Source organism: Armigeres subalbatus, chromosome 2 (assembly GCF_024139115.2).
Source record: "Armigeres subalbatus isolate Guangzhou_Male chromosome 2, GZ_Asu_2, whole genome shotgun sequence".
NCBI classification, from domain to species: Eukaryota; Metazoa; Arthropoda; class Insecta; order Diptera; family Culicidae; genus Armigeres; species Armigeres subalbatus.
Window position 1 is genome coordinate 397,648,892 of NC_085140.1, and position 15,374 is coordinate 397,664,265.

Sequence of the window (15,374 nt, forward strand, 5' to 3'; positions counted from 1 at the left end):
ACATCGCACGAGGGCGAACGAGGCACGATACAAACGGGCGCGGAACAGACAAAACTCGATTTTCCGGAGGAAAAAGCGCCAGCAGGAAGATCGAGACCGTGAAGAGACGGAGGAACTGTACCGCGCTAATAACGCACGAAAGTTCTATGAGAAGTTGAACCGTTCACGTAAGGGCCACGTGCCACAGCCCGATATGTGTAAGGACATAAACGGGAACCTTCTTACGAACGAGCGTGAGGTGATCCAAAGGTGGCGGCAGCACTACGAAGAGCACCTGAATGGCGATATGGCAGTCAACGGTGGCGGTATGGTAATGAACCTAGGAGCACGCGCGCAGGACATGCGACTTCCGGCTCCGAATCTCCAGGAAATCCAGGAGGAGATCGGCCGGCTGAAAAACAACAAAGCCCCTGGAGTTGACCAACTACCAGGAGAGCTGTTTAAATACGGTGGTGAAGCACTGGCTAGAGCGCTGCATTGATTGATTACCAAGGTTTGGGAGGATGAGGTTCTGCCGCAGGAGTGGATGGAAGATGTCGTGTGTCCCATCTACAAAAAGGGCGATAAGCTGGATTGTAGCAACTACCGCGCAATCACATTGCTGAACGCCGCCTTCAAGGTACTCTCCCAAATTTTATGCCGTCGACTAACACCAATTGCAAGAGAGTTCGTGGGGCAGTACCAGGCGGGATTTATAGGTGAACGCTCTACCACGGGTTAGGGACAAAAGGTCGAAAGACAAAACGTCGAAAGGACAAAAGGTCGAAGGACAAAACGTCGAAAGACAAAAGGTCGAAGGGACAAATGGTCGAAAAGGACAAAAGGTCAAAAGGGACAAAAGGTCGAAAGGACAAAACGTCGAACGGGACAAAACGTCGAAGGGGACAACAGGTCGAAAGGAACATAAGTTTGAAATTGACAAGAAACTGATACGGAGAGAATCAATCTCGCACCAGAGCCAGAGTTGACCTACACAGTTAGCAAAAACTCTGCTATTTTGTTTTTACAATTTTTAACAATTAAATAAAATTTATTCAATAAGTATCACTAATAGATGGATGTTTGAGTTTTCTAAATGACACTTCGATCAAATACACCGGCGTGTATTATACGCCGGTGTATTTTCAATGCGTGCGCCTGCGTAGTATAGGACAACTCTGTCTCGCGAAATGCAAGCTTTATTCATTTCTTATTAACAATCTTTTAATAATTATTTGCGAGCGTCTTATTTAGGGGAAAATGTTACACGGTTTAAAAAAAAATGTCTTCCTTTTACTTCTACTAATTCGTTTTTTGGTAACCATCATGCATCATAATATTGTCTTATAGTAATTACTCCTTCTTAGAAAATTGCTCATTCTTCAACTTTGATTGATTAGATGAGTGCGTTATTTCTGCTTAAAGTTAAATGCATTTCATAAATTCATTTGGAATACACCCAACTTGTTATTAACTTGTTCTTGATAGACCTTTTGTCCCTTTCGACGTTTTGTCCTTTTCGACCTTTTGTCCCGTTGGATTTTTTGTCCCTTTCGACGTTTTGTCTTTTCGACCTTTTGTCCTTCGACCTTTTGTCTTTCGACCTTTTGTCATTCGACCTTTTGTCATTTGACCTTTTGTCCTTTCGACCTTTTGACTTTCGACCTTTTGTCATAGATTCCTCTACCACATACCAGGTGTTCGCCATACGTCAGGTATTGCAGAAATGCCGCGAATACAACGTGCCATCATCTATTTATCGACTTCAAAGCCGCATATGATACAATCGATCGGGACCAGCTATGGCAGCTAATGCACGAAAACGGATTTCCGGATAAACTGATACGGTTGATCAAGGCGACGATGGATCGGGTGATGTGCGTAGTTCGAGTTTCAGGGGCATTCTCGAGTCCCTTCGAAACCCGTAGAGGGTTACGGCAAGGTGATGGTCTTTCGTGTCTGCTATTCAACATCGCTTTGGGGGGAGTAATACGAAGGGCAGGGATTGACACGAGTGGTACGATTTTTACGAAGTCCGTCCAGTTATTTGGCTTCGCCGACGACATTGATATCATGGCACGTAACTTTGAGAGGATGGAGGAAGCCTACATCAGACTGAAAAGCGAAGCTAAACGGATTGGACTAGTCATCAACACGTCGAAGACGAAGTACATGATAGGAAGAGGCTCAAGAGAGGTCAATGTGAGCCACCCACCACGAGTTTCTATCGGTGGTGACGAAATCGAGGTGGTTGAAGAATTCGTGTACTTGGGCTCACTGGTGACCGCCGATAACGATACCAGCAGAGAAATTCGGAGACGCATAGTGGCTGGAAATCGTACGTACTTTGGACTCCGCAAGACGCCAAATCGAATAGAGTTCGCCGCCGTACCAAACTGACTATCTACAAAACGCTTATAAGACCGGTAGTTCTCTACGGACACGAGACCTGGACGATGCTCGTGGAGGACCAACGCGCACTGGGAGTTTTCGAAAGGAAAGTGTTGCGTACCATCTATGGTGGGGTGCAGATGGCGGACGGTACGTGGAGGAGGCGAATGAACCACGAGTTGCATCAGCTGTTGGGAGAACCATCCATCGTTCACACCGCGAAAATCGGAAGACTGCGGTGGGTCGGGCACGTAGCCAGAATGTCGGACAGTAATCCGGTGAAAATGGTTCTCGACAACGATCCGACGGGAACAAGAAGGCGAGGTGCACAGTGGGCAAGGTGGATCGATCAGGTGGAGGACGACTTGCGGACCCTCCGCAGACTGCGTGGTTGGCGAAGTGCAGCCTTGAACCGAGCTGAATGGAGAAGTCTTTTATGTGCAGCACAGGCCACTCCGGCCTTAGTCTGATGATGAATAAATCAAAAATATATTTGGTAGGCGTAGTAGCGGACACCTTCCTACATAACCGGTACCAAATAGTTTTTCATGAAAAGTTCCTACTGTTGAGAAAACCTGCGTTAGATGTCTTTCGCCATACAAACTTCTGGCGATTAACTCTTGCCGGCTATTTGCGCATATACGATAGCGCCTGGATGTGGTAGCGGCGGGTAGAAAATCAGCCACTGCCAATAATTCATTGGATATGTCTTTGATTGCCATTGCAATGCTATTGGCGTAAGCCCACCATTCGCATCAAAATAACATATCCGATGAGAGGGTAATAATTCGCGATTTTCGCTACATTTATAGGAATCACTGAAAAAATATTAGAAACGAAGACTACACTTAAAGAAAAAACCTTATAAGATTTGGCAAAAACCTATTCGAAAATGCTAATTCACTTCATTATGCCACCTAAGGATTGATCCCATACCAAAAAGCTAATAATATGTATCATTAAGCGCCTGCTTTGGCAAAAAAGTATCAGAAATTTTATTAATAAATTACATTTTTTAATTTTTTTTTACCTGTGAGTTCTAAACATAATTATAATTTCATAAAATTCGAAAGTCGCAATTTTTGAAAAAGTGCAATAATATAAATCCGAGATTTTTGCGACAACATTTTAAGGAATCGCAATTTTCGCGACTGGAGCAGCAAATCTGCGAAATTCTCAAAAATAGCGAAATTTGCAACTGTTGTTGCAGTCCTGAAAATTCTTAAAAATAAAGGCACAGTCTGCCATACAGCCGATGCACTGTGAATCGTTGGAGACGCACAGAAAATATTCAAACCAAAACAAAATAAACGGCCCACAGCACTGGCATCACTGCCATCTGCTCAAGGTCTTCCACTTTTCAGCCGTTCTGCTGTTTCTACTGACGATGATGACGATTGTGTCGTCCGTCAACCGTCGCCCATCTTTCCACCCACACCCTTCTTTGTATAACACCAGCAACACTCTGTTCTGTTGTCGTAGTCGTCATCCATCAGCAGAAGTAGTCTTTTTTAATTACGCTCTCCTGATGGAATATCCCGCATGATCAACCCCCATAGCAAATAGCTACAGATTTTGCGGGTTGGAGGAGGATGCAGCTTTTCCATTAGCACTTCCTTTGATATCCAGGAAGCTGGGAGGAATGTTCATAGACAATCACATTTAAACAAGACATAGTTATTTATTATCATACATAGTTATTTTTATTCTATCCACTGAAAGATACTCACTTTATTCGGGAGTTCATGACACTTTCTGGGATCCGAGGAATTTCTTGCTCTGCCAATGGTGCTGCGAAGGGCAATATTTTTCTCCGTAAGCAAGGATGTGCGAAAATGGGGCGTAGACCACTGCGCCTCCGATGGCTGGCAAGTGCCCTTTTTCTTCTGTTTCAGAAACACTTATCGCACTTGGCAGGATAAAGCTTTTTCAAAGATTATTTTCTGATTTATTCACAAAACAGCCCTTACTTTTTATAACATTTCTCTCTATTTCTCAGATTATCACTCACAAAATTGATTGGCATTGGAATGGCTAGAATAGGATCACTTTTTCGACTGCTTTCTTCCAGGATTTTCACGATAAGATTTCACGATTTTTGGATTACCGGACACGTAGAACCAAATTATCCCCGTTGGCAAATGATATCGCTAGAGCACTTCCATATTTTTCCTTCCGTTCGATTACAAAAACGCGAAAATTAATATCAGCAGTCCGACATGGAACACAGAGGGCCAGACTATGGGCTACAGATTGAAATTCAAATGCTTATTAGGTATTCATTAATGACATAAAAATAAGATAATCATTTTGAATTACATAATAATGTATGACATTGCGATAATGCTAATTCAGATCTTTTATATCGTAACAGTTTAGTTATATTATCACAAATATATTTCAAAAATTTGAGTTACTTTACATGAGGTAGCGCGTTCGTATTCGTATACCTATAGGTACTGATTTCGGTACTTCTAAAATAATTTTAATGCTTAGGATTAATGCACAGACAATGAAAGTGAAGGTTTCGCAACTGATGTCAGATAGCACTTTTCATAATTGATTTTAATTAGATAGGTACAGAACAACCACAGCGTCGTAAGCAGATTTATACGGTATCCTGAACTGATTTTTACATTGTTCCAAATTAAAGGGCATTGTGTTTTGCTTTTCGACAGATATCGATTTTATCTCCAGATCTTTGTTTTAAAATCCGTCGAGCTGCATGTAGCACTATACAAATTTTCGCTCGAGATAACAATCTGTGACCCACAGTGGACTGAGCATCCAAGAAACAGTGCAATTTTTTTCTACACACACAACACAGCAGCCCGCAGAGCAGCTCCAAAGGTGGGTACCGAGTTTTACTACACACTGCGATCGACCGTCCTTTTACTACGAAAACGAACTGCGTTCCGTCGCGTCGCGAATCGCAGAACTGAATGAGTGAGTGGAACGAAAACAACCGACCGACCGACAAACGAGTGCACAGTTTACTACTACGAGTACGACACGACGACGAAAATGGTAGTGGCCGACTGGGGACGTTAATCACGATTCGCGACTACGAAGGTAAATGCTTCACGCACAGTCTGACAGTTCCTTATGGGATTTTACTGTGGAGGAACAAGAATGGGTGATTGGCGGCCATGTTTCACGCACAGTCTGACAGATAGCAATGAGATTTTGCCATAAGAGTGAGTAGAGGCATTACTTTCGTATTCGCGAATTCACGAATGCGCGAGAAAAACAACGCGAGATGATGCTGTGCGACTGTCAGTGGAAATTATATTGAGGGGTAACACACTAATTACGTAATACATTTTTCTGGTTTGAACCCTCCCTCCAAGGACCCAACCTTAGCCTAGCGGTAAGATACGCGGCTATAAAGCAAGACCATGCTGATTTCGGTTTGGAAATTGACCCGACTTCTCCGGGCATAGAATTATCATCGTGTTAGCCTGTGTTAGAATGCAAAAATGGTTACTTGGCTTCGAAACCTCGCGGTTAATAAACTATGGAAGTGCTTAATGAACACTAAGCAGCGAGACGGCAATGTATCAATGAGAGATGTAATACCAATAAGAAGAAGAGCCCCCTCCCTCGTACTATGTTTGTACTAAGGATTAAGGATCTTTTTAAAATAGTTTTGTATAAACAATGATAAAACCATTTTACCCCTTAGTTTATGGCCCTGAGAAGAATAATTCTTGTCTTTTATATTAATAATCATTTCCATTGAAATTTCTCAAAAGCATTCTGCTATCTTTTTCCTATTACAGAAACATTGAAAATTTAAAAAAATATATATTAATCAAACACGCCTGCACCCTCCCTACAAAATGTTGAAGTCAATCATGGACGACCCTCACGTGACGAACTGTCAGGCGACAAAAAATGCGTGATTTTTCTCTCTTTTGACAATAGAGGTTGCTGACGTTCAATCATCTCTCTCTTTCAATCGCCTACGAAGGATAGGGTTTGTTTTCATCGGGAAACGTTTCCCGATGAAAACAAACCACATCTTTTCAATGCGCTTGAAAGAGAAAGGTGATTGAACGTCAGCAACCCTTATGTCCATTTTCGGAACCAAGAGCTGGTGCGCGTCGTAATGCAGTACTAGAATGACAGACGACATCTGCATTTGATAAATTGAAACTATAAAACGACATCTATACGTGGTGGAAACGATTTTGAAATGACTGTTGGTCGAAATAAAAGCACAGAAAACAGACGTTCATCTTAGGTCGCGAAGTTGTGTAAAACTTTGAACTGGTATTTTTGAGGTATGTCGTTATACCTCCGTTGCGCGGTGCTAGCACAGAGAACAGACGTTGAAGCTGCACTCGCCATGTTGTCACAGAGAACAGACATGGATGCTCGAACAAAATTTCGGTAAAAACGTGTGTAAAGATTTAAATCTCACCTCAGCGCCGCCAACGCCGGCTGCCCGACACAAGAACTCAATCTCACGAAGTGATAGCGTTGGCATACACTTCATAAACAATGTAGTGCTGCCACCTTGGAGCGAGCCTAGGAGCAATTCGGAATGAGCACTAGCGCTAAAAAGTAAAACACGGCAAGTTTTTACCATATTTATCAGCACACTAGCACCGGGCAACGGGGGCATAACGACATACTTCAAAACGACTTCAAGAAATTTTGTTCGAGTCTCCATGTCTGTTCTCTGTGGTGCTAGTGTGCTAAGAATGCTATTGAGAATTTTCCGTATTTTACTTTTTAGCGCTAGTGTTCATTCCGAACAGGCTCGAACAAAATTTCTTGCAAAACATGTGTAAATAAACACACCGAACCTCAACGCCATGGACATTGCAACTCACAATCTCATTTTGCCAACTCGATGGCGCTGGTATGCTCTTGCATGCATAACAACACTAGCGCACAGTGGCATTTTTTGATGACGCTAGCGCTGATTATGCACGGAATAACCACAGACAAACAGACGTAACAGCTTGAACAATTTACTAAAAAATTCGTCGCTCAACTTCTCTACCACCATCTTGCGAGCTTGTTACACGAAACGATGTTTCGTATGACATTGTCACCAGAAGGCGCTAGAGTGAAATGTCAAACTCGAAGGATTACGATACTAGCGCCTCTAGTTGTGAAACGCGCAATCAATCAAATTTAAATTGGTCGTTAAAGTCATGGTCGATGATACTTTCTCTTGTGTTACGTCTGTGGAATAACGGCGCCATTCCAAAGTTATTTCAAAATGAACAGTAAAAAGTTATCACAACATGGCAAGTGCAGCTTCACCGTCTGTTCTCTGTGGTCTAAGGCCAAAGTGGCCTGTGCGGTATATACCCAACAAACATTCACTAGTTTAACTAACATCAATGTGATGATTCAGTTCAGCACTGCGTTGAATTATGTCTGTACTATTTCTTATCGCAACTTCTGTTCAGGCTTTGTTCACACAATTTCGGAGAAGTTATACAGCTACAACATCTCATTTTGAAAAACAACTTTATTACCTGATTCGTTAAACCTTTAATAAGCATTTTACTTAGCCTTAATTCAGCTACATGTAAATTCTTCGAAAATAATAACGCATTGAGAGTAACATCACAGAGAACAGACATGGAGGCTCGAACAAAATTTACTGCACTGAAAATAATCCAAACGCTCGATCCAAGATTCCTTGCACTTGAATATCAAAGTACAGTGGAGAATCAAATTTCGGACGCACTCAAACTTCGGACGCTTCAATTCGTATGGGAAATTTTCTGAAATATTTCATCGAAATGTTTCGTCAAGCTGGGTAAGAAGGACTAATAGTTTTAGCTTGTTTTAGTATAGTTACATTCTAATAAGACATGTAAAAACAATACAACGAAATAATTGAAAGACAGTCTGTGCTATGCAGTGGGAATTGTTTTCAATTATTCTTACCGGTACTGTGTAATCTGGTGTCCGAAATTTGAATCTTTGTGTCCGAAATATGAATTCAACCCCGCCGGTGTCCGAGGTTTGAGTAAAACAGAAGCCGGACATTTTCATGAATTGCAAACATTCTTCGCAATATCTTGCACATATTAAACACGTAGTCCAAAGATGAATACTTTACATGATGATTGCAATGGTGATTTAAACAATGTGATTAAAAATGCGAGTAAACTGGATGATTTTATATCAGAAAGTGCTTAAGCGTCCGAAGTTTGAGTTTGCACGGTAGGTCCACAATTCGATTCAAAATGTATAACTTTTCAAATTAAGCTTTTTCACCCTTTGATTTCAAGAGGTATTACACTTGAGAACTCAATTTCCAGTCACTCTTCGACATCAACTGTGTTGATTATTTAATTAAAGTGAAATACACTTGGTTTTGCCCTACTGGTCAGTAACAGTGACTTCGAAGTGTAAAACACTTTCAATTCGATAGTATTGTTTTTGACAGCGAAGTGTATTCTGAGGAGACACTGTCAAAGCAAAATCCACGAAGTTTGAAGTGCTTAACACTTTATTAAACTATGTTCACCTTTGAAAAAATATTGAGCTTGTGTTTCGGCAGTTGAGGAGCAAAACGGCGTCCCACGTTCCCAGCAAACAAGGTTTACTATCAGAAAGTAAGTATAATTGATAACATTTAATTCAGAAGAAGTGATTCATATTTTTTTCTTAATATGCATTGCTATTATTTTCATTATATACAGGAATCGAATACTAATAGGAAATAATTTTCTAAGGGCCATAGTTAACCTGGCACCAGAGGCATCACCTGGGTCACCTGGAACCCAGATCAGAGGATCTGTTAAAGGTATAGATACAACTCACTTAAATGACACAGGCAATCATCATATGTATACATTATACAAATTTTCTATCCCTTTATAGAACCCGGAGGAATTATTAACATTAACATGACAAATGTTTGAGAATAACACACAGGCGGAAAATAGCAGGTGGTTCAATTATGTAAACTTATGATAGATAAACATCTAAAAATGTTAATGAATAAAATTTAATTTGAATAATAATACACGATTTTTATTTATTAACGAATATGAATTTAATTGGAATATTGAAAACGTGGCAAACGAAAAGTAACAACCTTCACTTTCAAAGCTTTTTCCGTTGCAAATCAAACATAATACTTTTGGATTTCAATAGAATACCATTTTGAATACAATGCAAAGAACATTTTTTCTCAAGTATAAAACACTTCTGAAGAAAGTGTTTTGCTGTTCAAAGTAATATCACAGAGAACAGACGTTGAAGCTGCACTCCCTATGTTGTAATAATTTTTTACGGTTCATTTTGAAATAACTTTGGAATGTCGCCGTTATCCCGTGCAGAATCAGCGCTAGCATCATCAAAAAATGCCGCAGTGCGCTAATGTCGTTTTGCATACAAGAGTACACCAGCGCCATCGTGATGTGAAACAGAGTTTGTGAGTTGCAATGTCGACGTCGATGGCGTTGAGGTTCGGTTTGATTTTTTCACATGTTTTGCTCGAAATTTTGTTCGAGCCTCAATGTCTGTTCTCTGTGGTAATATGTGAAATGATGAGTTACTGAAAGCACAGACAAACAGACGTAACACTAAGAAAATTCCCATCAACCATGAGCTCAACGGTCGTTTTAAATTCAACTGCTTGCGAGTTTCACGTCCAGGGGCGCGCGCATCGTATACCTTTGTATTTGACATCTTACAGTAGCGCCTTCTGTTGACATTGTCGTACTAAACTTGGTTTCGTACAACATGCCCGTTAGGTGGTGGTAAAATAGCTGGGCGATGGATTTTAAAACAAATTGTTCTAGCTGTTACGTCTGTTTGTCTGTGCTGAAAGTGTTTTGCATTAGAATTTCACAAGTTTGACCAGTAGGGCAAATCAAAGTGCAAAACACTTTATAGTAGCGTGTGTATTTTTTTGAGTGTGCAAAACATGTGTGAACAAACAAAAGATATTTTAGTTACTAGATAAAGATTGTCGCTTCGGTTCCCTTTGTTCTGCTGTCCGAAACATGTGTGGTACATACCTGTCAAATCGTATGGATTTTCCTTCTTTGACATTTAGCTCCCCTATCCTCGCCAGCAAAAGATGTTCCGGACAGCGACGACAGCGACAATATTTATCTAGTAACTAAAATATCTTTTGAACAAACACACCGAACCGTGTCGCCATCGACGTCGACATTGCAACTCATAATCTTATTTCGACAACACGATGGCGCTGGTATGCTCTTGCATGCATAACGACACTAGCGCACAGTGGCATTTTTTGATGACGCTAGCGCTGATTCTGCACGGGATAACGGCGACATTCCAAAGTTATTTCAAAATGAACAGTAAAAACACAGACAAACAGACGTAACACTAGAGAAATTACCATCGACCATGACTTCAACGATCAATTTGAATTTGATTGATTGCGCGTTTCACAGCTAGAGGCGCTAGCGTCGTAATTCTTCGAGTTTGACATTTCACTCCAGCGCCTTCTGGTGACAATGTCATGCAAAACATTGTTTCGTGTAACATGCTCGCAAGATGGTGGTAGGAGTTGAGGAGGAGGAGTTGAGCGATGGATTTTTCAGAAAAATGCTCAAGCTGTTACGTCTGTTTGTTTGTGGTAAAAAGTTATCACAAAATGGCGAGTGCAGCTTCAACGTCTGTTCTCTGAGGTAACATGATCAAGATCTCCATTAAACGTATTGCAATTGCTATTTTCATATAATCATTTTAAAATTTTCCTAAATCGGGTCTCAAACTGCTGACATTTGATCATCCGCCGGTAACGTTGCCATCCGCGCCATCCTTGATTTGTAAGTTATGGCTTACTCAACCCGCATAATTAAAAACGATTTACAGTACTCTTGTTACTGTTCATCTTCATTAAGGAATACTGTTACTAATTGTATAATAGTAGCTTTACAATGTAACTATACGTTGAAGTAGAATAAATACTATACATCATGTTTAATCTACAATACCATATGCAATAATCTCATAATTCATTGTTTATTTATACTACTTTATCTTCCATCCTTTCGATGAAAATGCCTTTGTTTTTGTTGTGAAAAAAAAACTGGTTGACTAGAACCAGATTGATTTTGAATCGTTGTTTCTCCAGTTTTAAATAATTTCTCGTGCTGAAAAACAGGGGTAAGTAATGAAAATTGCATATTGTGTTCAAATACTGTTGCATAATAAAATGTTTCAACAGTTCTCAACAGCTATAGCGGAAGAAAATGGAAGAAAATACCTTTTGGAGAACCGACTCAATTTTTCTTGGACATGATTTGGTAAGTATTTTTACATATATTAGATATACTCTTCATATTTAATATCCAGTGGTTGCTCTTCTGTGTATTCTGCAGGTCAGTATCGTATTCTCCTTCGATGCGGCTTCCCGGACCCGGATGCTCGAGAAAAATCATAAACGATGCAGAACTCGCTGATATAAATGTTAAATTATACGTAAAATTAACATAATTTTTCACGGAAAACATGAATTTAATGTGGAAATATACAATGTGAGTGTAAACTACAAGTGTTTTCATTTAATATGTGGAGTAATTTACAAATGTTTCCTTCTGATGAAAGATATGGGATACGGTGCGTTATTTTTTCATATATCATTCTATGGTTAACAAATAACAACCCCTACTGTTCTTATTTGAAACACGGATTATAAATGAACCATACCACATGATGTATCACGAAAATAATGTACTGAAAAATATCCTTTTTTATACAGTAATTATACTTAACCGCCTATTACTCATATGGTCGATTTACCAATAACAACAAACCATACGGTAAATACCATTTATGGAGAGGTTGGTGTATCTTAAATATGTACAATAAACAGAATAGTAGAGTCAAAGTTTGTTATAATCATGAATTATTTGAGAAATAATCCACTTACGGTTCATGATTATGCGGGAATGCAAAACATAAATAATCGCATGGCTGAATATGAATCATAATTGGACTCTTAAGCCCCAAACGCAATATAACGGAACGGCGACGGAAACGGCAAATTTGACAGAAAATATATGGGCTAACTGTCAAATTTTCCGTTTCCGTCGCCGTTCCGTTGTATTGCGTTTGGGGCTTTAATCAACAAGTCAATCTGTCAAACTACAGTTTGGTAATATTATGCATCCCATGATAAACACTCGGATCGTGATCATCTCATTCAGCCTCCGTTGAATCGCGCCGGAGTGCGCCCATTTATTTTACACACGGTGGCTATTCAGCTATGGCAACCCCATTCGGCGGCTTAAAAAATCAAACAGCTCAGACTCGCACCCTGTGGTAAAGCTTATGAGCGCGCTGCTGCGCAATCTTTGCTTGCGCGTTACCACCGCGAAGATCTGAGCGTTTGAGAAGAGCGCGACAATAACTGTGCAAGATTTTTTTTTCAACCATTGTTCAGCCAGTCATAACCATTCAACACTGGGAAAAAAATATAAGAAAATAATGTCAAAACAATAAAATAAAATTCGTGTCCAATGATGGGGTTTATGAAAATTTAATGAATTTATGTTCGACCTTTCTCGGATACTCTGAATAACCGGTTGCGATATTATTCTGCCATCAATCCAGTTTTCTGCGAGCGGTAATGGCCGCCAGCTTGCCTGCGGGTTGATCTCTGATTTGACGTTTCTGGAGGTCAACTGTACCCACCCACCATTCGAGCATTTTGATCAATGTGGTATATAAGAAGGCTTGAATACACTGAATCAGTACCTTCTTATATGGCACATTGGTCAGAATTCTCGGAGCGGTGGGTGCAGTTGACCTCCACAAGTGTCAAATCAGAGACTGACCCGCAGGCAAGCTGGCGGCCATTACAGCTCGCGGAAAACTGGATACACTCTGGAAAAAATCTATACTATATAGATTAAAAGTCATTCTAATTGACTATTCGCCTGGTTGACCCCGCCTTCGTTTAGGTGCACACTATACTCCGTTAGTATAAGTTTGATTTATTGGGAGTATAGTATAAGTTGACTTTAATCTACATTAGTTTTACCTCATTCGGTTGACATTTTAGATGGATTCTGCATTGATCGGTTGTTTTGTTTCGCTTTGTAGAAATGAAAGAAAATGGAAAAGTGATCTCCGATAAGCTTTATTTCGTGTTAAAATATTTTTTGGAAACAATTTCAACATAAATCTCACAATAACACAATAAAAAAATTCGGGCCCATCATCACATTTCTCTTATAAGTATACTTAAAGCACAAACATAACTGAAAGTCGCCATAAACTGCCGCTTCCATTGAAGGCACCGTTATCCGCCGCGTTTCGGGATCTGAAGCATTTTTGCATACCATGCATGTCAATCATGCCACGCTATTAGTAGTCCTATTTTATGAAAAAGCGTTCTGTTTACCTCATTTCTTGTTTTTGGAAGCAGCATCTTTAATCTACCAGACGAGCTTCCGGCCTGGCACCCGGCATTACCTGCAAAGAAATGTTTCTAAGTTATGTTCTGCGGAATATCAATAAGTAGTGGAATAGTATGATAACATTTGTTCAGAAATCTTACCTTTCATGCTATTTGCGTTATTCCTTATATAATTATTTATTTGCAGGCAAAACATAAGTTTTACTTTTATGTTTTCGGATAGTCCAGATTTTTTTCACAAACTGGAGTGGAGGCAAACTGTCAACACCTTATACAATGGAGCAAATACTTTAATGTTAATCGGTGTCAGTTTATTTTTTAATCTATGATAGTATACATTTTATACTAAGCAATGAATAAATTGCATAAATAAGAAAATAGTATAGATTTTATTCCATCGATGGTTTCTTAAATTTCTGAGTGTACAACACATGCAGCGAGTGAATAACTACACATATTGACATTTACAGGGGTTAGACAAAAAGGTTGAGATAGGTAAAATTATGTCCAAATTCAAATCAGCATAACTTTGCGTAGCATAATCCATTTTTGACAAAACTGGGACCATACGAAGCGGACACTTTTCTACTATACTGTCCTCCTGCAAAACCTGAGATTGGTCCTTGGCCACCGGAGATCTTCCGGGTTTTCCGAGGGTATATTCAAGATACCTTTTTTCAACTGCTTGTCATTTTATGTGACGTTTCCTTTCATCATGTTTAATGCTTTCTCCAAGAACTAGAACTAATATGCCGATCAATGGTGGCTGTAGATCGAGAATCCATCAAAACTACGCAGAGATGTGAGCATTGCCGTAAAAACGGTTCCGGGAACATGATGAAATGATAACAGATCGGGATAATGCAAATATGAGTATCTAACTTCATGGCTTTGCAAGACGATGATTACAGAAACATTTCCAGAATGATAGTGTCCACTGCCACCCTTATAGCAGGTTCCAAGGGTTTTCCAGGAGGGGCCGGTTTTGGCACCATCTGGAACCATGCATATATGGGTGTCAAAATACATGTTTTCCCAAGACGATGAATATAGGATCTTTATTAAAGATACATTTTGAGGACTGAAAGACTCTCTGGCCAATTTGTAACAGGTTCCGGGTGTTCTGCGAAAGTGACATTTGTTCAGGCTGTATGGCCAATCCCGTACCGTTTTCACGAAAATGACCATATCTCTGCGTATACCTAACGGATTTTGGATCTACAGCCAGCATTCTCTAGCATATTAGTACTAGTTTCTGGGGAAAACATAAAACATGATGGTAGTAAACGTCATATAAAATGACAAGCAGAAGAAAAAATACACTTTTAACATACCCTCGGAAAACCCGGAACATCTCCGTTGGCCAAGGTCCAATCTGAGGTTTTGTATAAGGACAGTATACTAGAAGAGTTTATGCGTCCGATGGTCCCGGTTTCATCAAAATCGGATCATTCTACGCAAAGTTATGCTGATTTGAACTTCGACAAAAAATTTCCTATCTCAACCTTTTTGTCTAACCCCTGTATTTACATATAAAAAACAACTAGTATATAGGAAATCTGTAACAGACATGCAATATGGTCGATTTTGACGTAGGACTACGTCTGTGTTTTCTATATTG

General features: G+C 39.9%; 1 protein-coding gene and 1 long non-coding RNA gene across 10 annotated transcripts in view; one reads left to right on the top strand and one right to left on the bottom strand.

Annotated features, from left to right (window-relative positions):
- Window positions 1–5,413, bottom strand: part of LOC134213255 (uncharacterized) — a 77,894-nt gene extending 72,481 nt beyond the window's left edge. Inside the window, exons 1-2 of one of the 9 annotated variants that reach the window (XR_009979424.1) lie at window positions 5,189–5,412; window positions 4,101–4,616 (exon numbers count right to left, since the gene is read on the bottom strand). Coding sequence is in view for 8 of the 9 variants with exons in the window: in XM_062692093.1 (XP_062548077.1) it covers window positions 4,101–4,117 (17 nt within the window). In the remaining variant the exon portion in view is untranslated. Of the gene's footprint in view, window positions 1–4,100; window positions 4,617–5,143 lie in introns of all 9 variants that reach the window. The other 8 variants (XM_062692093.1, XM_062692091.1, XM_062692094.1 and 5 more) reach the window with 8 other exon arrangements.
- A 6,143-nt stretch (window positions 5,414–11,556) lies between these two features.
- LOC134217508 (uncharacterized) lies at window positions 11,557–11,884 on the top strand. Its single transcript, XR_009981065.1, has 2 exons — window positions 11,557–11,636; window positions 11,712–11,884. It is a non-coding gene; the product is annotated as an uncharacterized LOC134217508 (long non-coding RNA).
- Window positions 11,885–15,374: the final 3,490 nt, after the last annotated feature.